The 23,147-nt window shown below is 39.2% G+C and overlaps 11 protein-coding genes across 11 annotated transcripts; all 11 read right to left on the reverse strand.

Annotated features, from left to right (window-relative positions):
- Positions 1–811: 811 nt before the first annotated feature.
- On the reverse strand, positions 812–2,035 carry LSM04_007822 (N-acetyltransferase ESCO; the record flags this gene model as incomplete). The annotated part of the gene is made up of 1 exon (XM_067336462.1): positions 812–2,035. One exon carries the CDS (start codon positions 2,033–2,035, stop codon positions 812–814), a length of 1,224 nt encoding a protein of 407 aa, XP_067192710.1.
- A 341-nt stretch (positions 2,036–2,376) lies between these two features.
- Positions 2,377–4,548, reverse strand: LSM04_006784 (ABC-transporter extension domain; the record flags this gene model as incomplete). The annotated part of the gene is made up of 1 exon (XM_067336463.1): positions 2,377–4,548. The coding sequence occupies one exon, from the start codon at positions 4,546–4,548 to the stop codon at positions 2,377–2,379; it is 2,172 nt and encodes a 723-aa protein (XP_067192653.1).
- A 336-nt stretch (positions 4,549–4,884) lies between these two features.
- LSM04_006440 (uncharacterized protein) lies at positions 4,885–5,277 on the reverse strand (the record flags this gene model as incomplete). The annotated part of the gene is made up of 1 exon (XM_067336464.1): positions 4,885–5,277. The coding sequence occupies one exon, from the start codon at positions 5,275–5,277 to the stop codon at positions 4,885–4,887; it is 393 nt and encodes a 130-aa protein (XP_067192633.1).
- Positions 5,278–5,626: 349 nt separating this feature from the next.
- LSM04_004951 (GNAT domain) lies at positions 5,627–6,247 on the reverse strand (the record flags this gene model as incomplete). The annotated part of the gene is made up of 1 exon (XM_067336465.1): positions 5,627–6,247. One exon carries the CDS (start codon positions 6,245–6,247, stop codon positions 5,627–5,629), a length of 621 nt encoding a protein of 206 aa, XP_067192558.1.
- A 483-nt stretch (positions 6,248–6,730) lies between these two features.
- LSM04_002274 (uncharacterized protein) lies at positions 6,731–8,797 on the reverse strand (the record flags this gene model as incomplete). Its single annotated transcript, XM_067336466.1, has 1 exon — positions 6,731–8,797. The coding sequence occupies one exon, from the start codon at positions 8,795–8,797 to the stop codon at positions 6,731–6,733; it is 2,067 nt and encodes a 688-aa protein (XP_067192409.1).
- Positions 8,798–9,241: 444 nt separating this feature from the next.
- Positions 9,242–11,677, reverse strand: LSM04_008290 (uncharacterized protein; the record flags this gene model as incomplete). The annotated part of the gene is made up of 1 exon (XM_067336467.1): positions 9,242–11,677. One exon carries the CDS (start codon positions 11,675–11,677, stop codon positions 9,242–9,244), a length of 2,436 nt encoding a protein of 811 aa, XP_067192742.1.
- A 554-nt stretch (positions 11,678–12,231) lies between these two features.
- On the reverse strand, positions 12,232–12,921 carry LSM04_006069 (Cytochrome c oxidase assembly protein CtaG/Cox11; the record flags this gene model as incomplete). Its single annotated transcript, XM_067336469.1, has 1 exon — positions 12,232–12,921. The coding sequence occupies one exon, from the start codon at positions 12,919–12,921 to the stop codon at positions 12,232–12,234; it is 690 nt and encodes a 229-aa protein (XP_067192608.1).
- A 719-nt stretch (positions 12,922–13,640) lies between these two features.
- LSM04_009503 (DNA primase large subunit) lies at positions 13,641–15,413 on the reverse strand (the record flags this gene model as incomplete). Its single annotated transcript, XM_067336470.1, has 1 exon — positions 13,641–15,413. The coding sequence occupies one exon, from the start codon at positions 15,411–15,413 to the stop codon at positions 13,641–13,643; it is 1,773 nt and encodes a 590-aa protein (XP_067192796.1).
- Positions 15,414–16,144: 731 nt separating this feature from the next.
- LSM04_000013 (Phospholipid/glycerol acyltransferase) lies at positions 16,145–18,253 on the reverse strand (the record flags this gene model as incomplete). Its single annotated transcript, XM_067336471.1, has 1 exon — positions 16,145–18,253. One exon carries the CDS (start codon positions 18,251–18,253, stop codon positions 16,145–16,147), a length of 2,109 nt encoding a protein of 702 aa, XP_067192269.1.
- A 646-nt stretch (positions 18,254–18,899) lies between these two features.
- On the reverse strand, positions 18,900–21,401 carry LSM04_001212 (uncharacterized protein; the record flags this gene model as incomplete). The annotated part of the gene is made up of 1 exon (XM_067336472.1): positions 18,900–21,401. One exon carries the CDS (start codon positions 21,399–21,401, stop codon positions 18,900–18,902), a length of 2,502 nt encoding a protein of 833 aa, XP_067192347.1.
- Positions 21,402–21,643: 242 nt separating this feature from the next.
- On the reverse strand, positions 21,644–22,834 carry LSM04_000738 (SAM-dependent methyltransferase TRM5/TYW2-type; the record flags this gene model as incomplete). The annotated part of the gene is made up of 1 exon (XM_067336473.1): positions 21,644–22,834. One exon carries the CDS (start codon positions 22,832–22,834, stop codon positions 21,644–21,646), a length of 1,191 nt encoding a protein of 396 aa, XP_067192322.1.
- Positions 22,835–23,147: the final 313 nt, after the last annotated feature.

Consider the following 23,147-nt stretch of genomic DNA (forward strand, 5'->3'; position numbering starts at 1 on the left):
AGAGGCTATTCATAGAGAGTCACGTAAAGTAACATACCTATAGTAAATAAGGTACAAAGAGTAAATGCAAACAGTAGCAATGATCTTCTTGATATTGCTTTTTTTTTTTTTGCTTCTTATGACTTCGCTTTAGGTGAAGAAATTTCCAGAAATAAAAGATGCAAAAGACAAGACGAAAGTAAAAAATAAAAAATAAATAAATAAACAAATTTCTTACTTGGAGACTTATACTGGCATGTATTGATGTTATCATTCTTCTTGGTACTATTTACTACTCCTACAACTCCTAGTACTATTTCTTCTTTATTCAGAAAAAACAAAACCAAGAACACAAACCTTTTCTTCCTTCCTTCCTTCCTTTTTTTCTCATGTTCTCCCTTTCTAAGAGATCTCCGTTGTACTGTGCTTCATAGTAAGAAGAGCAGCAACCGAGAAAAAAAAAGTAAGAGGCAAGAACAATACAGGATAAACACACACACACAAAAAAAAAAGAACAAAGCCAGCACTTTGTCTTTCCGCCATCACAGAGTATATACTTTGCCTCAACACTTCACATCACTCTCTGTCGCTCTGCAATACACGCTTGTACCCTCATCTCTGTTTCTTTCCCCGTTTACTTACTCCCATTACCCACACGGAAAAAAGATACCGAGTGAGAAACAAATAAATAAGGAAAGGTAGATTGACGAGGTATCAAGTGGAGGAAAAAAAAAAGAAACATATATATATATATATATATATACGTAATGCCAATAAATCAAAAAAAGAAAAAACGTGAAAAACACATGTATCTATGAAGGATCTATGTTACTTAGTCACTGTACGAAACGATGGAAAGCTCATTTTCGCTTTCTGAGGCTCCATCATCACATTCGTCAGTATGTGTATAGAGCGAAACTGCACCGCTACACATGGTGACATTATCTACACGATTCAAAACATCCTCATACAGAACACCGCAATCGTACGAGAACTCTGAACGTGGACACAACGCGTGACCATATGTAACATGTCGACCTAATGTTGTCAAAGCACGATGCAGCGCAGTGTCGACAAGTGTACGGAGCTGTTGTTGTTTTTGCTTTTGCTTTTGCTGTCCGCCTTCGCCGCGCTCTGGGGGGTTGAAAAACTCCTGTACAGCAGTACGCGTGGAGACTAATGACGCCGCTGTTTGTGTACTCCTCCATTCTGCCGCTGTGGCTGCGAGCACTGTCTCTTGTTGATACCACACATACGGCACATCGCAGAAGGTGACACTAGATTTAGTGCGACAACGTATTGGGATATCCCCTTCACGGCGTTCCTGCAATAGTAATAGCGGTTCCTGCTGACGTGTGGATGGACGCCCTGCCACGGCGCATATCAGTCGTTCCGCACGTTGATGCACAACTGCCACAAGTGTGTAGGAAGCAGCAGACAAAACAACATCTGTAAACTGTAATGCCTCCACAAGACGAGAGATTACAACATCCTCTGCAAAACCTCGTCTAGTGCAGTCCATAACATAACACACAAACTCATCACTGTGAGACTTCTGCTGCAGTCGTGTACAAAACACACCACCACTACTACTATTACTAATACTATTATTGTTATTGTTATTATTGTTTCCATTCTCCCGCCCTGCTCCGCCCCGCTGTGGTCGCACAAGACCAACGAGGGCCTTTGCAAGTTGTGTTGAGGCGAGCCACGTCGCATGTGTATCGGCGACGGCACTTCTTCTCGCCGTTATTCCCGTGCAGCAGCGGCGGTGCAGGCGAACATCGGCGTCGATGGCGGCGTTAAAAAACATCCCGCAGTGCCCGCACGTTGTCGCCGCCGCCACCTCCCGCTGCCCAAAGTCCAGTGATGTTTGAACGGCCGGCCGCTGACGTTTTTGGCCCCCGTGCCTCTTCGAATCCGTCGGTGTTTGTAAAGACTCCTCCGGTGAAGGCGTTGGTGCGATTCCCTCCTCTTTTGGGGCTGCCGCCAGTGAGGGGGTGTCCAGTGGCTTCTTGGGGAAGAAGTCGAATAGACTCCTTTGCTGCAGCGCCATCGCTAATGCCAAGATACCAAATGGAGTTGTAAACAATAGATAAGAAAAAGAAAGAAAAAAAACCATCAAATAGAAATACATGTCAGCAACTAAAGAAACAAAGAAAGAAAAACCCAGAATGAGCAAGTGAAGTAGGGATAAAACTCTCTCTATCTTTCTTCTCTTTTTCTGTTTCCCTTCCTTTCCCTTCAAAACTCCTCCTAGTTGAAATAAAATAAAGGAAAAAAAAAAACATTACAAACAACACGAAAAGAAGACAACACAACAATGTTTTCTTTTTTTTTTCTCCTTTCGGATTTGATATTAGATTCTTTGTGTGTCTTGTTTAAATAGTTCATATCTCAACGCAATTGTTTAAGAACAATATCGCGGTATTCCGTGAAGTCTCCATTAAACCGCTTGATACTCTCATTGGCACAAACGTGCATCTCGTCACATAACGAGGTAATAAAGTGTTCATCGTGAGAAATCACCAGTAATCCTCCCTTAAACTCCAATAAAGCCTCAATAAGAGCATCAACAGTATCAATGTCAAGATGATTTGTTGGCTCATCGAGTAATAATAAATGTGGACGTGTAAAAGTAATCCAAGCCAGTACAACACGTGACTTTTGACCACCAGAAAGAGTATAAATGGGTTGTAACGCCTTATCACCTGCAAGACCTAAGGAACCAAGATGGGCACGCAATTGTTGATCTTCTACGTGAGGAAATTTAGATCGCATAAATTCAATAGAAGAGAGTTGTGGTGTAAGAGCTTCTAAATGATGCTGCGCAAAGTGAGCAATTCGGATTTTCTTATTGCGTACAACATGTCCCCGACGAGGTTCCAGCTTACCAAGACAGAGATTCATAAAGGTTGATTTTCCTGCACCATTAGCGCCTAATAAACCTATACGAGAATCCTCATCAAGGCCAAAGTTAACATCGCGAAATAGTACTTCACCAGGTTTATAACCAAATTCAGTATCAACCATTTGTAAATATGAACCGGATACCGCTTCTGGTTCAGGAAATCTGAAAGAAAACTGTGGATCATACTTCACATCAGATACAACTTCCATTCGTTCTAACATCTTAATACGTGATTGAGCCATTTTTGCACGATTCGCATTATAACGGAAACGATCAATAAATTTCTGCATATGGGCTCGCTGTTTCTCTTGGGCCTCATGAGTTTTCTTTTGTTGTCGTAATTGTTCCACACGTGTAAGGTCAAATTGATCATAATTACCAGTGTAATACTCCAGTTTCTTGTCGTTCAAATGAATAATTTCCTCACAAACGTTATTTAAAAATGAACGAGAGTGGGAAACAACAACAAGTGTTTTACGCCAATCTCTTAAAAATTGTTCAAGCCATAAAACAGCAAAAAGATCAAGATGATTTGTCGGTTCATCTAGAAGAAGTACATCAGGTTCAACAAACAAAGCACGGGCTAACGCCACACGCATACGCCAACCACCAGAAAGATTTTTAGTAGGTCCTGTCATCATCTCTCGTGTAAAACTTAATCCACTTAAAATAGACGCCGCTCGTGCTTCTGCACTATGTGCTTCAATAAGATCAAGACGCTCATACACATCCTTTAATCGTGCACTGGCATCATCATCACTGCATTTCAGTAATTCTTGCTCTTCTCGTAATAATTGTTCACGTTCTACATCAGAAGCAAGTATAACTTGTAAAGGTGAATCGTTTCCAGCCACCACTTCTTGTTCCACGTGTAAAATTTGTACAAAAGGACTTACACCTTCTAATTCTCTCTCTGTAAGAGCACGAAGTAAGGTTGTTTTACCGGTACCATTACGACCAACAAGACCATACTTGTGTCCAGTAAGAATAGTCAGGCTCGTATTGTCAAGTAAAACTTGTTTTCCCATGTGAATATGAATATTTTCACAACGTATATCTGTACTATACTGCACTCCTTCATTCTTGTGATGTAATTTCACAATAGTTGTAGCGCTAGCAATACCTCGCTTACGCAAAAATTCTTCGTACTCTTCGGTTAACATAGACTTCTTTTCCTCCTCTTTACGTTTCCTACGTGTTTCCTTCGCAGCATTACGCTTTGTCTCCCATGTCCAATCTTCATTAGTGTTTACAAGTGCTACCTTGCCAACACTGCCTATCATTGTGGCCTTCTTGAGATTCTCCTCATATTGCCGTCCAATACTTATAGCATTCACCAGACGACTAGAGTCTTCCTTTGGTTTCTGGATCAATCCTGCTGACTCCATCTTTGTATAAATTGACTCCACTGCTTGCTGCACTGCCTCATCATTTGGACAAACGTCAAATTCTGTAAAATACAACTTTAGTGTTTGTTGGATCGTTTCATCTGGTAGATAAGATTCTGGGTTCATCTGTCCCTCCAGCATCTTTAACAGATACTCAAGCACACACTCGTCCAGTCGCCTAAGTCCCACCTCTGGTACAGTCTCCTGAAACACACGCACAACATCGGGATGGCGGGCATCAAGTACGGCTTTTACCTGTACTACGTCCATACGAGCAAAGTTAGATAACTAGTATTCGTCTCTCGTTTCTCCTTGTCTTTTGATCCGTTTTTTTTTTTTTTTCTATAAAATGTAAAGAGAATTTTTTTTATTGTTTAATATTGGTTTTGCAAGAAGAAAAAAAAAAGATATATCCAAGGAAGGAAAAAAAAAAATTCGCAAGCGAAACAAAGAATCCTGTATATAAAGACGAAAACAAAAAAACGTCATTGTCACACCATTCTTCTTTCCGTTTGAATATCAAGCGGAAAAAGAGAAAAAAAAGGAACCAGTACTTGTAAGACTTACATGAATATCATAAACTTATTTTTTTTTATTTTGCAATAACTACATCTGTACGGTCAAACCACGCAACGCCAACTCCGCTTTCCATTGTTCCATCTCCTGTGAGTACAATTCTAATAATGCGCGGTATCTAGAAGAGATAGATTCAAGCTTTTCCATACGTTTCATCTCACGCTGTTCATCACCTGTAGCACCACCTGCCATGCGTTTCCCACGATTTCCAGATGCCAATTGTAGCCGTACAAGAGCGCGAGCCTCTTCATCCACTAATCGTACTCGCTCTTCATTGATAACTTGATCCCGAATAGTAGCAAACACATGATCAGGTAGGTTATCCCGCCTCTTATTCACATCGTGGAAACAGCCAAACTTACATCCAGGGCGAATACCTGAAATATAGGAGTCGCGATCCTTTCCAGTGGGGTAATATGGCATTCTTTCTTTTTATGTATCCATGAAAGGGGAAAAATAATAATAAATAATATAAAAATATTTAAAGAAATAAATAAATAAAAATAAAGGCAAAATCAAAACATAAAACATAAAAACAGAGGAATAAAAATACCCATCTCCTATCCTCATTAATGCAGAATGCAAAGAATGGCATTAATTATTTTCTTTTATGGTATTTTCAATACCTGATCAAAGTAGAGAATCATCGTTTGAGTTATTATCCGCAAAAAATAGTGAGAAACGGTGATTGGATTTGTTGGTGTCGTTGTTTCCTTTTTTTTTTTTTGATTCTTTTCGCTTAGTTTCTCTTTATCTCGTTAACACTCAAATCTCACTTTCTCTTTCCATTTTTAGCACCACCAGTTTTAGATCGTTGATTCTGCTGCTGGTTAGCAGACTTAAGGCGTAGTTGTGGTACCACCTTACGCAGAAAAAATGCGTTCGTCTCTTCAAGGCCTGTATAGTAGTTTTCCACCTTTTCTACCACTTCAAAACCAAATTTTTTGTAAAATTCAAACGCTGGAGATCCCACTTGTACATGCAGAGTTACCTCTCGAATGCGAACCTTCGTTTCTTCCGCCACATTTTTAAGAATTTTTGAAAGCAGGTGACTTCCAATGCCAATATGGCGATACGGCTCAAGAACCACTATAGTCATAACATAGAGACGCAATTCCTCATCATTGTCTGTTTGTTCCAGGCGACATGTACAGCTACCAACTAGCACATCATGGTAAAAGGCGAGTTGATTGTATTGATGAGGACACGGCCTTACATATTTATCATAGTACTGATCCTGATACTTTACAGCAAGGCAGTACTGATCTAGTATACGAATACGCTCCACCACTCGTGGGTCATCCAATGTGCGAATCACCAGACCCTCAATATCTGGAAGTTCCTTTTCAATGTAATCATCTTCTTTTTTGCTGGTACCATTAGTTTCGCTCATGTTTCGTACTCGCTTTCGCTCTTTTTTTATGTATAAATAAAGGTATAGTTATAATTATATTACCTTTGCTTTTCTGTCGTCAAAAAAAAAAAAAAAAAAACGAAAAAAAAACACAGAAAGCCGTGTTATTCTTCTTCTTTAGCCACAGCCTTTTTGTTTCTTTTGAAAAGCGTATATGAAAAAGTTAAAAAGAAAGAAAAGTAGCATAAAAGGCAAAGTTAGAGTTACTTCTTCACATGGAACAAGTGAAACCACTAGAAAACGAAACAAAAAAGAAAACACAAAAACAGCAAGCACCGCATCAAAATATTAAACAAATAAAAATTGTACAAAGCATCTACAGCTAAAAGAAAAATACTTTTTTTTTTCAACCCCTTATCGACATATATCCCCTTATTCTTGAGTAATAGTAGTAGCATTAGTAGTACGTACCAACAAATGTTTAATTGCAGTTTTAGCTACTAATTCTTTTGAGGAAAAATGTTAAACTGCTGTTGTATTCTTTTCTGTATGATATGTTGACTCAAGTGATGGTTTTGCAGAAAATGGTAAAGTATTTAGTTCTCCTTGTTGTTGTTGATCTTGTTGTTGATACTGGTGAGTCAATGCTATAGATTTTTCTCTTTCAATTGACTGGTGTAGTTTCTCAAGAACACGATCTTCCTCCTCTCGTCGTGCATCTTCAGCCATCTCAGCATATAACCAGTTTTTCAACTCACCTGCAAGTTTTTTTACGTTAGCTGTACGATGCATAGAGGGATGATTTGGGGTATTTATCTCCGAATTAGTTGTTGTCACAATAAGAGATGTACTACGATCACCCTCTGCAACACTGCTAGGTGTATCATCCACTAAAACACCTTGTTGTACTTCAGAAGAACTATCTAATGCACGTGTTTCTTTCACTAGAGTAGACTGCTTCAATTTGTTGTTGTTTCGTGTCACTTGTTGCTCTTGCTGTTCCTTCTGTTTCTGTTTCTGCTTAAGAAGAAATGCAGGTCGTTCCGTTACAGTAATAGATGATTTAGGCTGTACTCGCCTAAGCTGGTGACGTAAATCAGCAATTTGTGCTTCATACACTGCCTTCATTCGTTCCTGTTCCACCACCATCGCATCTACGGTATCGTGTGTGCGTTTGTCCACAACACGAGCATTGCGTTTTACCCTATCAAGACGTTCTTTTAATGCATTTTCACTCGCCTCTGTGGCATCAAGTCGAACCTTCAACTCATTAATTTCATCAAGTTGAGAGGAAATAACTCGCCTAGTATCTTTTAATTGTTCAGAAAGACCTTTATTACGTGTACGAAGGTATTCATTTTCCTTTTTCAGTTCTTCTAGATGCAGTTTTGTCTCATGTAATTCTCGTTCAGTGGTATCTGAAGATGAGGGAACAACATCAACGATTGGTTCCAAAGGAGGAGAAATTGGAACCTTTACTGTATTTTTGCTACCATTTGATAAAACAATATCAGATGAAACTCCCTGATCTTTTAGCGAACGAAAACGTTTTTGTTTTTGTTTTAAAGTATCCTCACTATAATTATTTGGTTGCCGTTTTAGATCATCTTGGTGATGGTTATGGTTATGAGGATGACTGCCCTCAGTTACCAAAGCATTCCCTCCATAACCAATTTCGTCATTTGTAGTAACAGTACTCGTCGTAGCCATCGTTGATGTTGTTGCCGCTGTTGGTTTTTTTAAACGTGGTATCCTCTCGGGAGCTCGTACGGAGCGATTTTTAAAATTACTTTCCTGTGCCGTAGAATTCTTCACGGATTGAAATTCTGTTGAGATGAGTTGTGTATTCTCTGTCCTTCTTGGCTGTATGCATGGTGTTGGTTGTGGAATAAATTGTGTCATGGGCTCTGGTGCCACTGTTGAGGCGAGAAACGACGCCTCGCCATCACGCAGCAGTGGCGCCCCATCAAGGGAAAGTACAGAAGGCTGCAGATGTGCGACCAGTGCTCTATATCCAGTCATACCCGTTACTGGGTTTTCTCGCAGGGAAAACATTTCTAACGCTGGAGTGGAAGAGAGAAAGAGAAGTTCGTTGGCGTTGTCTATCATGTTGTGATCGAGACTCAGGAGTCGCAACTGTGTCATACCCTCTACACCGGCGGTAGTCACAAGCCGATTTCCATCAGCGCGGAGCACCTGCAACGGCTGCGCACGTGTAAAACCATTAAGACTATAAAGACGATTATAACTCACGTTTAATTCACGCAGATGTGGAAGTCGTCCAATACCATCAAGGGTTTGCAACTTATTATATGACACATCCAGTTGTGTGATGGTGACAGGTAAGGAACCGATCTTGACAATTCTATTATGACTTGCGGTGAGTCGAGTGAGGGAGACGAGGGCGTCCAATTGGTGTAGTTGTTCAATGTGATTATGGGAGAGATCAAAGGAGGTGATGAGGGAAAGTGTCTCTTTATCCTCGCGGGTGAAGAAGACGGCGGCGAGATCAATCTCCTTAATGTTCCTGCTGCTTCCAGAGACATGGACATCCGTCGTGGAGGCGGCAGGAAGAACCACGGTGTACATCACCCACAACTGTTATCCTATAAATTAAAAAAAAAAAAAATAAATAAGAAGAGAAGAAATAAAAAATAAAAACTGTACAGGTAACTAGAGAGAGGAATCAAATATTTCGTCAAGGTATCTTATGAGCATGGATTTTACTGATTTTTTTATTTTATTTTTATATTCTTTTTCTTTCTTTATTTGCTGACTTCAAAATAAAGAAAGAAAAAGCTCATCTATTTGTCAGTTGCTCGCTCAGGCACACTTTTGGAACTAAAAAGACACATCATATATACAGATAATAATATATAATATATTATATATTATATAATCAATTCTATGAAACGAGCTTCGATGCAAACCCACAACACCGAGCTACGCAGTTCTCTATTTTTTTCAACAACACAAAGTAACAAACACACACAGACACGCAAAACACATATCTATCCCTGCAACAAACCCCACTCATTTCGATGGGGTTACAGACGCCAAAAGTGCTGAAAGATTACGTCCAAACGATATCTTGGTTCTTGTCATGGTATTAGTATCACGTTCACTACTGTGTTTTGTACTCTGTGCGGGTAATGGTGTTTGATTTACTGATGGACAACTCAGTGTAAACGGTGGCCGTGCATTAGCACGCACAAACCAAACCTCATCCTCTTCATACTCCCTCTGCTCTACAATGCGATTGTGTATATCCTCTTGTAGTTTATGTTTACGCTCCTGTTTCTCTGATGACTGCAATAACACTGCGGCTGCCCGCACTTCTCTACGTAACTCCTCCACTTCCCGCTGCAGTCTATCTCTGTCTTGTGTAACACTCTGGACGAGTGTTTGCATAGCCTCACACACATCATGGTCACCCGCCAACCCAGTCACATCTCTTTTCTCACCTTTATCGTTCTCATGGTGATCATCATTACGCCTACTAATCGTACTACCATCACCATTATCAACATTACCATCCATTTCAAGACTATTGTTGTTTAAATCGAGACTCACGGTCCCGCGCATCAACTTCTCCGATTCCTCATCAGCGCGTGTGTACCAAGATTGTCGCTGCGCCAACAATCGTTCCACTTCCACTGTCGTCTCCGCCTCTGCAATGCCAAATGACGCACGTTCCGCCTCATGAATTGAAGCACAAAGTGATTTCCACATCCCTTCCCGCTCCACCGTTTTTTTCACGATATTATTAAGTTGATCCTGTAGGCGTTTAACACGTCGACGAAGGTTCTTCTCGCTTACATGCAAATCCGCAAGATGCTGTTCAAACTGTCTCTGTCGTTGCCCCATCTCCGCCTCCATCTTCGATAACTGTGTATAAAGTGCAGGAGCTTTAGAAGATGCATATGGTAATAATGGAGAAGAAGTTTCATGAAGACCATATGCAGATTTGGCCGTAGTACCAGGTGTTGATGGTAAATCTGAAGTACAGGCATGATTATAGATGCTATTATTACGACAACCCTCTTGTTCTTGTTCTTCTTCTTCTAGTCGTTTAAACTCTAATGTGGCTACATCACACGCCGTCACAAGTCGTGTTTCCATTACATGATAAGCTGAGACAATTTGCCAAAGCCATTTTTGTGCTTCTTGTCGCCTCTTTGGAGAGTTGCGTAGTGCATCAAGAATAACACCATTTAAAAGTGTAGCAGTTTCATGAACTTTTACAACCTCACCTGTCTCAGCATCTACGATATCTTCCAATAACTCTTGTGCAAAGGTACTATTTTGGGGTAACTGTCGAAGGCATTCTTGTTTTGTAGTTTGAAGAATTCGGCGTAGCTGCAAAACCTCATCTTCTGCCTTTGCCAATCTACGACTTTTTTCTTCATATTTATCTTCAGCAACATCAGTAGTATTAGCGGCAACGTCACTCTTTATACTTGCTAATGTAGAGGAAGTATTAAAAGGAGTCTCTGAACGAAGTTTCGCCAACTGAGAAAGTAGTTGCAAGTTCTGCATCTTTAGTTCCTCACATTCTTCGGATTTGGCAATAAGATCTTTTTGTAACTCAACTTCACGTTGTACTACAGATACATTTAATAAGTCATCTTTACCATGATCTATAGTTTTTTTATTTTTAGTACAACTAGTATGTTTATGATTGTATGTATGATTTCCAGAGTTTTTGTTCGTCTTAACAATATCATCATAATCTTCATCACGATTTTTAGGCGAAATTTTGGCTGTTGGTGTGGTTTCTTCTTTAACCGATTGTGACCCTTTTGCTGTCATGTCTGAATTAAAACTAAGCTGCTTTTCAAAATTTCCTTCTTGCCCTTGCTCATCGTCATCGTCATCATCATCTTCCATTTCGCTAGTATTTAACGAAGAAATGGAGGAAACGGTGGTGTTGACCTTCTTTCGTGGATGTGTCCTTGAAGAACTTCGGCCTCTACGCGTTAAGGTTGCCACCCGCAGTTGTTCCTGCAATGGCGGTGGAACAGCACTGAGAGGCATCGAACCCCCAGCGACTAAAGCCGCAATAGAGTCAATAGACTGCAAGAACTCTGTGAGTTCTGCGGTAACATCAATAGCAAACTCTGCCGAAAAGTCTGTGCGTTTCGTCAAGTGGTGTAAAAAGTAAAAGAGTACAAGAGCAGAAAATCCCTTTTCCGGATCACCCTGTAAAAGAGCATCGCGATTTAGTAGAATTTGAGGTATACCAACAGCGTCTAATCCTGCACGAAGTGCAGACCAATTCATTTGTGTGCGCTGCGATAACGTATGTGTTTGTGTATTAGCGGTGCGGATGCGCAGGTCAGGGAATACCAAATTAAAAAGACTACACAATACAACACCATCTGCTAAATCTGTGTAATCTTTTAATCGGTATGATGAATAGCGCTCTGCGAAGGCGAAGAGTTCTCTTTTACCAATAAGAACACTCATTTATTATGTTTGCTTCTTTTTTTTTCTTTTTTTTCTTTTCCTCCAGTTGGTGTGTTGTTTATTTGTCGGTTTGTGTTCTCTCTGGCTCTAACTAACGCGAGAACGAAATTAACGTCCCAACCACCTAAAAGTCAACACCTCTATGCCCAAACTGTGTTGGTATGAACACAACAAAGAAAAAGAAAGATAAAATAGAAGAGAAAGACAAAAGTAATAATTAAAAACTTAAAAAAACAAGAAGAAAAAAACAGAATGCAAAGGATGAACGATTTATACCTCATTCACACCTGCATGGCATTAACAAGAAAAGGTTTTCTTTTGCTCTTTTCTTGTTTCTGTCTTCTTGTTTTTTTTTGTTGTTCTTCTCTCCACTTTCTTGCCAAGACGGATGCCAGTTTACTTGTGCAATGAAAAAAAACTAGCATCCCCCACCCACTCCCCTTCGGTTTCCTCCTTTTTCTGAACTTTTTTACTTTTTTTTTCTTCTTTTTTTCTTTTTGCTGTTATGTATCGCCGATTGAGCACGAATGTGAATGTGCTATAGAGTTTGTCTATCAGACCAAGTTTGAGCGGAAAATGATATCCTTTGTTTTTTCCAGATTGAAAAAAGTGTAGTTCACAATAACCTCATCTAACCAGTTAACCATTGGATCGTTAAGAAAATCCCGGTCAATGTAAAAAAACACTGGCATCTCAACTAACTCATGCGGTTTAAACCGCTGCTCCTCAAAGCAAAAACACTGAATCTTATTTAAGTAATTCGTCGCCTCTGGTGGTGCAATCGTGTACGACGATACTCCCAGTAAAGTGCGATTACTACGATTATATGCCGAGTAGAAAGCCAACGCCGGTTCACCAATAAGCACCTCCACCTCCTTCTGCAAAGGTACAAATGCAATAGGCATTGTATTACCAACATCACTTAGAAAACGCACCTTAAGCAGTTTCTTTGCAACTGGGTACGACTTATCCATCTCCTCGCGCTGTCGCTGAGCCTGCGGGGTGTAGAACTTTGGGTCCGCACCGCGGCCAGTAGGGGCGCAGTACATTCGATACAAAGGAACAAAGAGAAATGTGCATCCAAGGGAAAGAATTGAAACACTTGTAAAGGCAGAAAAGAATTGACCGCGTTCTTCGTAGTTTTTGCGGCTTTCACGTTCAAAGCCATTTTCTATGCGAATCTTACGTCGTCCATCACCGGACCCCTTCGCGGCACAGCGAAGAGCCCACGAGCGACGCAGCATTCCGTGTTGTAACAGAGCTGCAGGTCTCAAATCAGAAAGTACTTTTTTTAACTTTAATTTGTTTTTTTTTCAGTTTTGTTGTTATCACCATTATTGTGTGAGACAGTGTTGTTAAGTGGGGAGAAGGGAGAAAGTGCCAGTAAAAAAAAAATAAGAGATAAGAAGGAGAGATACATAGAAAGAGAGAAAAAAAAAAATAAAAAAGAAAAAATAGTACTAGACGGATAGAACCATGCAAAAAAAAAAAAATACATTATCATCGTGCATCTGTAAACGTTGAAGAAAATTTCTTGAACACAAGAAGATTAAAAAAAGAATTTGGCTTCTGAAGGAATTCCTTCTTCTTCTACCTCAGGGAAAGGCACAAACAGACTCTTACTGCATATATGGGGGAAAAAAAAACTGCTTTGCAATCTATGGTAATAAGTAGGAAAGAAAAGTGAAAGAAATAAAAGATCCATATGTTTTTTTTTTTATTTTGTTTGAATTTGGTTTCATTACTTGCCTTCGTTTCCCTTTTCACCCCTCCTCTCTTTTTTTTCTTCGTTATTTATTGCATCCAGAGGAATATACACACATATATGTCTCTCTCTTACTTGTGGATGTTTTTTTTTTCTTTTCCCCCACTCTTTTTCTTTTCTTTGTTGCTTTTCTTTTCCTTTTAAATTCCTTTCCTCACTTTCTTTCTTTCTTTCACTCTCCTATTAAGACATGTTTTTCTATGGTGATGTTCGCTGCCGAATAACATCCTCTCGCAGTGTTGGTGTAAACATAGATCGTTTAAAGTTATCCCCACCCGTTGTACGTCGCATGGGTGTTATCTGTCCACCGACACTATTACTATTACCATTCATGGCGGCTGCGGCTTCTTCTCCTTTATCACCGAACTCATGACTTACGATGTAGTACTCATATGGTGATCTAAATAATGTATCACGTTTGGCTCCAGGATGAGTAGACATGAAATATTTATAACAGGCACGTGTGTAATGTTGTCCTTTGCAGTCCTGAATAATATCCTCTATATCACTTGCTGTTGGTCGAACGGCGGGGTAATCCTTCCCTAATGGATTAAACTGTTCCTTTTGCAGTATCGATCTAAAGCCCACTTCATCCTTAAACCGAAATGGACAACCATGACAGTCAAATCTGTCTACTACAGGCGGAAGAGCCATAAGAGTCGCACAGGAGGCGGAACTGTAATTTGCCTTTTTACCCTCCATACCGTAATTGTGGCGAATATTATATCCATACGCCGTTTTTGCAAAAGCTTCCGTGTTTCCCCCACCCTTTTGAGTCATTAACGAAGAAAAGAGAATCATGGAATCTTCTAATGAAAGACCAATAGCTTTTAAAAATAATCCATATGTAAAGCGTCCATGATGTTTTAAATGTCCCTCACGACGTAAATGTTCATCAATCTGACGCATACATAATGGAAAGTGAGTTTGGGCAAGACGACGAACATCACCCACACCAATTGCACCAGATGTCGCTTCTTGCATAGCATCTTCAGGTGATAAAACAAAAAGATCCAAAAATGCATCTACCATTCGCATCACAGTTTCTCGTTCTTCTTCATCATTATTACCATCCCTATCCTCATGGGAAGTGATTTTCATTCGTGCAAGATATGCCTCATGTAATCCCTTGTTTAATTTAGAACGAAATACTGTCAAAAATACTTCTTGTGCCTGATCACGATGTAGAATTACTTGCCCCTTTAGACAAAGAACACTACGAGTTTTTATAAGACGTGTAGCTAAAGTTAATGGAACTGATAAGTACTCATCTATACTTCTCACATGATTTTTCCCTTGTAAAGAGGCATCATACTGCACATATTCCTGCAATCGCGCATCCTGCCGCTGCTCCTCTGAGAGTGGATCACAGGGAAGACCATTTTCTTTCATAAGCGTGGGAAGAAATTCAGACTCACACTTCGCCAATTGTAATTTTAAACGTGCACGAAGAAGTGTCTCCTCAGTTCTTACAAACCACTTACGCCATTTTTCACTCATACAGCAGGCATAACGAGCAAGAAGATGTGAAAGGAGATCTTCGTCTACTTCAAAAATAAATGCATTTCCAGAAGAACTTCCATTACGTGAAACAGATCGTCGTGGTGTACGTGCGTGTATATTATCATCTGCTGCCGACGTTGGATTATCATCACTTCCAAGTAAAACATGTCCTGCTGCTTGATGTGAATTTAATTTACGACGTTCTTGTGGTAATCGTGCTCCAATCTCATCCAATAGGGCATTAAATCCCTTTCCATTAGGCGAGTTCTGCAGCTGATCAATCCACGCCAGTAACTCCATGCGTTTTGCCACCATTGCCTCTAACTCAAATAATGTACGATTGCCTGCTGGTTTACGTGTGTACATTGTGGACCAATCCAGTACTGTAGCTGCCGCAGACTTCAGACTTTGTTGCTCCTTCTCATTATTAGCAGAGAAAGAACCCGCAGAGGTGATAATCGCCTGCATGGGGCCTTAACGCTATCGTGGGAGGAACTCAGACACAAACACACACACACACACACAAACAATATATATGTGTATATATACCTATATATATATATATATATACACTAAAGTAAAAATGAGAAGATAGAGAAGGAATAACCAAAAATAAAAAAGGAAGAAGGGTGAAAACGAGAAAAGATAATAAAAAGAAAAAACAGAACAAATAAATAAATCATGTTTTCGTATGGCTTGAAGTTAAATGGCTTCAATCTGGATCAAAATACAGAGGGCTATTTAATATTTGAAGCAACCACTAGAAATGAGCACATAAAAAAAAAAAAATAACGAAAGAAAAACAAGTACCTATTCAAACAGTATAACGTACAAAAAAAAAACAACCATTTGCATTTTGTGTTCTCGCGACATAATCCTTTTTTTTTTTGCCCACGATAGAAGGATATTATAACACAAGAAGTGAAAAACATAATTATTTGTTCTTATTCTTATTTTGGGTTTCATCTTCATGTAGACGTATGACACCGGTAAGAAGAAGAAGAACATATATATATATATATATATATATATATGCGGTTGTATCAGCAGCTGTATTTTTCTTTCCTGACGCAAGACGGCAAAAAAAAAAAAGAAAATCAAGTAAAAAAAAAGTCAATCCCCTACCGACCAAAAACAGAAAAGTTACAATCGTAACACACAAAATCATAACCCCTATAACAATAAAACGTATCTAATTATCACCGCGTCTTGTCTGCTAGACGTCTTAAACCACTATGACGCAGAGAAAACAATGAAGGTTCACGTCGCTTCATATCATCCTTGGATTCTTTAACGTAATTTTGTACTTCCTGCTGCAGTTCAGGATCCCACTTTGAGACCAGTTCCTTTGTTAGTTCTACTAGTGCTTGACGACGTTCATACAATTTTCTGAATTGTTTATGTTTTGATATAACTGACATAAATAGCGGTAATGCCGCACGTAATTCCATTACAGCCTCTTGTAGAATAAGAAGAGAGACATACATTGCCATGGGAAGGCTAAAAGAGACCGTTAACGCCGTACGAAGATCTGTACAAAAATACGTAATAAGTGATATAAGCGAGAAAACGATAGGAACAGTAAAGAAACCAACAAGTAGCTTATATGATCCCTTTACATCAGCTCCTACAACTTTAACACTACTTTCAGAAAGGGCTTTCCGTCTATGGCGTTCAGATAAAAAGCTTGCCAACAATCCAATCGGTAAACCCACTACAAAAAATGGTACAAGAATAACTCCCATCAAGAAAAGTGTAAACGAACGACGAAATAGTAATTGTAGTTGTGGTGCCTCATTAGATCCTAATTTTTCAAGAGTTGCGGCTTGACTATCACGAACAAGTAAGGCATTACAATAATCCTGGTAGTTTTCAACTTTATTTCTAAAATCAATAAATTCGGGATTATCTTTTTGTTCTTCCATTATCGTACTTAATCGTCGTGTAAGGCGAAGATAATCCTGGGTAGCAAGAATACAGTTTTGTGGCTGATATAATTGACGAAATCCGTGTAAAAAATTTAAAGCGCTCCAATTCGGAACATTAATGGTAAAACTACGTAGTTCCGCATTTAATTGTTCCAAAAAAATACCTGTTGCCTCACGTTTATTTGTACTAAATAGTGCCACAAGTTCCTCTGATGGTGTTATGGGTTCACCAAACTCCACATGAGCACGACTACGGAATTTATGTCCGTAAAAGTATGTTAAACCACATGGTACTACTTTTACACTTATTCCACGTTCCGCCGCACCAAGGCTAAATAACGCCACTCCTGCCTTAAGTGGAAGGAGGGATGTACGATCATGCGATCCACCTTCGGGGAATATACCAATACATTGATTATTCTGCAATGTCTGATATACACTAGCGTACATGGTGGAATGATCAATACGACGTGATATTTTAAATGGTACCGGTTGTGAAACAATATTAGCTGGTAATACTGGCATTGTGAGTTGAACCTCTGTATCGGAGCGAATACGATGCACCTGTGCCGAACACTTTACACTTCCCTTTGTCCAAATAATCACATCTCCAGCCTCAAGGCATGTTTGAAACTTTGTGTTTTCCCCGTAAAGCACATCCCCGTCCATTCGCGCCAACATTCCCTCGCCAGGCGTGAGGGGCACATCCTGCGGTCGAATCACCGGCACCGCATCCATCATCCGCCCAAAGTGCCCAATAACAGGGCGATGAAAAGACTTCTCCGCCATTACAAAACGCACCGGTCGACCACAATTCGCACGAATCATCATGGCATCAATAAATTGATTTTGATGATTTCCGTAAAATATAACAGCTCCTGTTTTGGGGATATTTTCCTTATTGACAACGGTTACCTCACGAAAGTAAACGTTCATAAGAAGCCACATAAAAAAATCAATAAATAATCTAATCAAAAATCTTTGAAAACTACTCATACGTGTTGCTACAAATTCCACAGGATGAATACGATCACGGTGATCAGGCCATTCATTAATAGGAATTTCTTTTCCACATCCGTCGCACTTTACAAACTTGGGACGTTTTGGAACCTCAATTCGATCTCTTAAAACATTTTTCTTCTGGGATGATGTTACACTCATAGCTGTTTTTTCACTCATGCCGTTTCTTCCCTTTTCAGTGGTAGTAGAAGACATTAATTCACCCTCTGTCTCTTTGTTTCCATCTGTAGTTTTCTCAGTTTTATTTGCCGGAGATGAATTTTCTTCGCGGAACTCCGGTAGTTTGTGATCTCCCTCTTCTTCTGTAACACCTACATCTCCTGAGGATAATGAAACTAATTTCTTTTCCTCTTCCCTCATCTTTTCTATGTCTTCTTTTTTTTTTTTTGCTTCTTTGTTTTCGCTCCTTTATTGTTCTTATTCTGTTCCACTATTAAACCCCTTGTTATTCGCTCACCTTTATTTCTGTTATTTTTTCTTCTCTCTCCTCTTGAAGTGTAAGGGAGTACAAACGCAATGAAGCTTTACGTTTATTTTTCCCTATGTATTGCCCTCCCTTTTTTAAGGTACAATATATATATATATATATATATATATATATATATATATATATAATTGTACTCTTTCGTAACGATATATTCTTCAAAGAGTTCACACCGATACGGCGTTGAAGGGGGGAAAATGCAAAGAAAGAAAAAAAAAAAAGATAGAGAAAACCAAGGGGAAAAGAGAAAATAATAATGTAATGAGAAAACGATAAAAAAAAAACATCATATATGTCTATCATCTTAAATATTCATTCTAGTCAGTAATGGGGATATGGAAAATTGGTAAGGCAATATACACCTTTTCCATGTGAAAGAAGAAAAATAAACAATTTTTATGCAGTCAATAAAAAAAAAAGAATGCAACAATACCAATAAAAGAAAAAAGGATCCCAGATATATATAGATATATATATATATAGTGTTTTCCCCACGGCCAATGTTGCAAATAAGCCTCTCAATCAGTCCTTTCGTGATTCCATTAGATGAGCCACCTTAACGGCAAGAACATATACAGAGTCTCCCTTTTCACTCTTTTGTGGCATACTCATCGCCTCATCAAAACGATCATATGAAGTTCGCCCGTACATTTGCAGTATCTTCTGTGCCCCAATAAGTGCCACCGGTGGGTATGGATCTGCCATTACAGTTCTCCATGAGTGTGTTTGACTGCTCCCACCCACGGGATCCATCTCATCTAGGAGAGACACGAGTACATGTCGGGCACGACAAACAGAAAACATTTGCACGGAACACAACGATCTGTATAACGCCCACAACACACGAACGCCGAGTCCATCTACAATAGATTGGGCCGTCACAAGTTGTTCACTGCAAAACATCTGTGAAATATCTGCATGGGGAGATCCTCTCAAAGGCCCATTTTGAATAGTAATGGAACCAATAAGTCGATAGTAAAGGTGCATCACACTTTGAGTATCTACTACTTCTACATCAAGTAAGAATCGTTCAATTAAAGTTGTAAATGGTTCTACAGCTTGATTAGGATGTTTTCTTCCAAGCAACATTAAAGCAGCTAATACATCTGGACATACACCTCTGATTTTTGCCAACTCTAAACGATCTTTTGAGCCGGTAAAAGAAACTAAGTTTGTAAATAACTTTTCAAGTATAGCAGCACTTCTATCTGATGATAAATTTTCACGACTTAATCGCATACAATAAAATGCCATACGCCATCCAATATTGTATAAAACACCATCTGTATCTGATTTTAACATAACTGGAATCATAGATAAACAATCTAACACCACATTAGCGAGAGCTTCTCGTTCTTCTAATCGTGTTCCCACAGTATTTCTAAAAGCATTCATAATAACATCTGGAAGGCGAGCATCTTCTTCAACAGTTTGAAGTATAGATTGTACAATAGCAACTGCTTCTGGTTTATACTCTCTCATTTCTTTCACATCCATATCATATGTTATGTATCCTGGAAGTTCTCGAAATACCTGATGTGATTGATAAAATAATAATGAATAAAGATGCCAATGAAATCCAACTTTAATAAGTTCTGTATAACACCGTTTTAAACTTGTAGGATGAAATCTTGATAAATTAACTCGAGATGGAACTATAGAAACAGCATGAGTAAAAATAACTTGAAAAAATGCTTGTCGTGCACTTAATGTCATTGCTTGACGATATAAATATAACAATTTTGCTATAGGTGGATTTCCCAATTTTCCAAATTCTTCTTCATCTAAACTTATATTAGCTTCTGTTTCATCACTAGAAGGGTCCCATTTTAATACTCTTTTTGCAAATGCTTCTGCAAAGGCAGTGAATAACTGAGGATGAAATGCTATAATACTGGGAAGTGTCATAAAATGATAAAGTGCTTTAGCATCTATAAGGTGAAGTTTATTAGGAGGTACAATAGCTACTACACACTTTGCAGCGGCTGTCCACACCATTTCATCACTACTTTCATGCAGAGATTGTTTTCTTAAAACAGTTAAAAGAAGCCATATTAATTCTTCTTCAAGTGCTTCTGTGCATCCTGGAAAAATACCTTGTGTGTCTACAAGTTGAAAATGCATTCCCAAAGTTAGTAGAATATCGTACACATGATTACGAACACAAGCATAAGTACTACCCATCATTTCAAATAATGTTGGAAGATAACAAATACTTACTGACCGAAAGAATGAGTAATTTGATTGAAGTGGAATCTTCGAAACATATGCGTCACACATTAATTTAATAAGAAAAAATGTTGCACGAAGGACTGCAGGATTTGAAGTATATTTTTCCCAAAATGAGTTTAACACACGAACTTGCTGATCAATAACAAATTCTGTACATTCTAATGGTAATTGATTAACATAATCTTTGCATCCAACAACGTGATATTTTGCACTCCATAAACAACGACGTGCTTTATTTTTTTCCCTAGCAGTAGTTGTAAATTCTTCATCAGACCAACTAGAAAGAGGCATTATTCGTTTTCCTTTTTCAGTATGTTGTGCTATAGGTGGTTGTAAATGACATTTCTGAATGTAATCTGGATTACTATTTAATTCATTTTGGCGAAAAATAAGTGCTTCCTTTCCAGGTGGAAGTGTACGATCAAGCATGTAGCCAAGTGGTTTATGATGAAGATATGTCTCAACAACTGTTTTAAGCTCTTGATAAATACTTGTATACGAAGATCGACTCGCAGCATATGGTGTACACTTCTCAGCAATAGCCTGGAGAGTGGCCTGTGACGGAGGAAAACTAGAAATAAAGTTTAGAAGGAGTTGCCCAATATCACGGCGACGTTGTGGATCCTCTACGAGTTCCAGACAACATTGATATACCAAATTACGTGTCTCTGGGGATGTTAATCGTTGATACAGCACAGAACTTTGATAGGCAACATCTGATGATTTATTTTTCACACATTCCATTACAATCGCCGCTCGTATGGAATCTTCCTGTACCTCTGATGACTTCATCTTTTATTTTAGTTTTTCTGACAGTTGTGAATTCTTCTGCGACTAGGGAAAATATGCAGGTACAGATAAACAGACCCGCAAACATTTAAAAAGAAAAAGAAAAAATGAAAAAATGAATGATAAGGTTATTTATTATATATTTATTTCTTTTTTTCCCCTTTTATTTTTATTCTTTTTTTTTTTTTGACGATAATGACGATATTAAAAAAAAAAAAATGCGCTATTATGCATATTTGTAATATTTAGTTACTTATTCGATGTCTGCTCTTTTTGTGAAGAGGGTTCAAAAAAAAAACAAGGTCTGCTACACAATGGAATCGTTTTGGTGCATAGGACTTGACAATACGTATAGCATCTACACGTACCGAACGTACGATACTTTCTCCAAGTGATAATTCTACATGTTGCCTAACAGTATCTTCCGCCTTCTTCTTATCAGACAAGAAATGATAATGAATAGTACCAATGGGATTCCCATTTGGTGAAACTTTCAAAAATGAAACTGCACGTGGTAAAAACTCTTCACATGATGGAATATAACCCATAAGCACACGATCACACTTACCACATAATTCAGATCCCACTTCCCTATTATCACCAGAGTACGTTCGTATTAAATGGCTAACTTTATTTTGAACAGCATTGTATTTAAGAAATGTTACACTAGTTGAATTCTTTTCTAATGCATGTATAACTTTAGGTGACCCATGCAATGCCAAAGGAAGCGTAAAATAACCAATACCAGCAAACATATCAACTACAACCTCATCTCTAGCTGTAATCGTAGCGAAATGCATTCGTTCCGTCCCATTTCCACTGCAAAACATCACCTTAAAAACATCAAAACTATATCGAACACCATTTTCCACATGAGTTGTAAATGTCAAGGAATCTGTACACGCTTCGAATAACTTCTCATCCTCTGCTGAGACACACTCCGGATCCCACGACTGCCTAAGTGCGTATTTCAACGACTCCTTGGGCATTGTAATGTGCTCCACAGCGCTCCTCCAAAGCACCTGCAGCTGCGGCTGTCGCAGTTCTCCCCCAATGCCATCTGTGTCGAGCAGCACGACAGTTATCACACGCGGGGCAAATGACTCCGCAAAGACGCGGGCGCACGCCTCAAAGTCGTCCCGCGCCACACCGGTGTTCAACTTCACCACCACCACGTGGCCGAAGAGTTCGAAGCGGCGGGGGAAGCGGCGGAGGATCTCCGACTCGTCGCCGCCCACCACCCCACGAGCGACCGCCAGCCGCTGGAAGGACTCCGCCGGCCCCCCGCGGGTCTTGGCCTCTTTTTTCGTCCTTTCTTTTTTTCCACCGCCCCTCCTCTTTTCCTTTCGAGTCCGGTGGAGGGTCCAGAGCAGCGAGGCCACGGCACCCACCGCCGTGAGCCCCACGAGGAGTTGATATCCACACCAATACGCCATCTAGGGAAAGAAGAGAAGAAAAAGAATAGGAATAAAAATTCAGAGCATAAAAACAGAAAAGGGAGCCATTATGGTGTTATTTTTTTTTCTTTTTTTGTTGTTTTGGAGTTTGCTGAGGAACACGTAAAAAATAAAAATAAATAAATAATAAGAAACGCGGAGAATGCAACGCAAACATGACAACGATAATATATATATATATATATATATATATATATATATATATAGAGAGAGAGAGAGAGAGGTGATAAGCATATTAAAAATCTTCACACTCCAACCCAACCTCACCACCCCAACACATCACATACACACA

Source organism: Trypanosoma melophagium (assembly GCF_022059095.1).
Source record: "Trypanosoma melophagium isolate St. Kilda chromosome Unknown ctg2segment0, whole genome shotgun sequence".
Classification (NCBI taxonomy): domain Eukaryota; phylum Euglenozoa; class Kinetoplastea; order Trypanosomatida; family Trypanosomatidae; genus Trypanosoma; species Trypanosoma melophagium.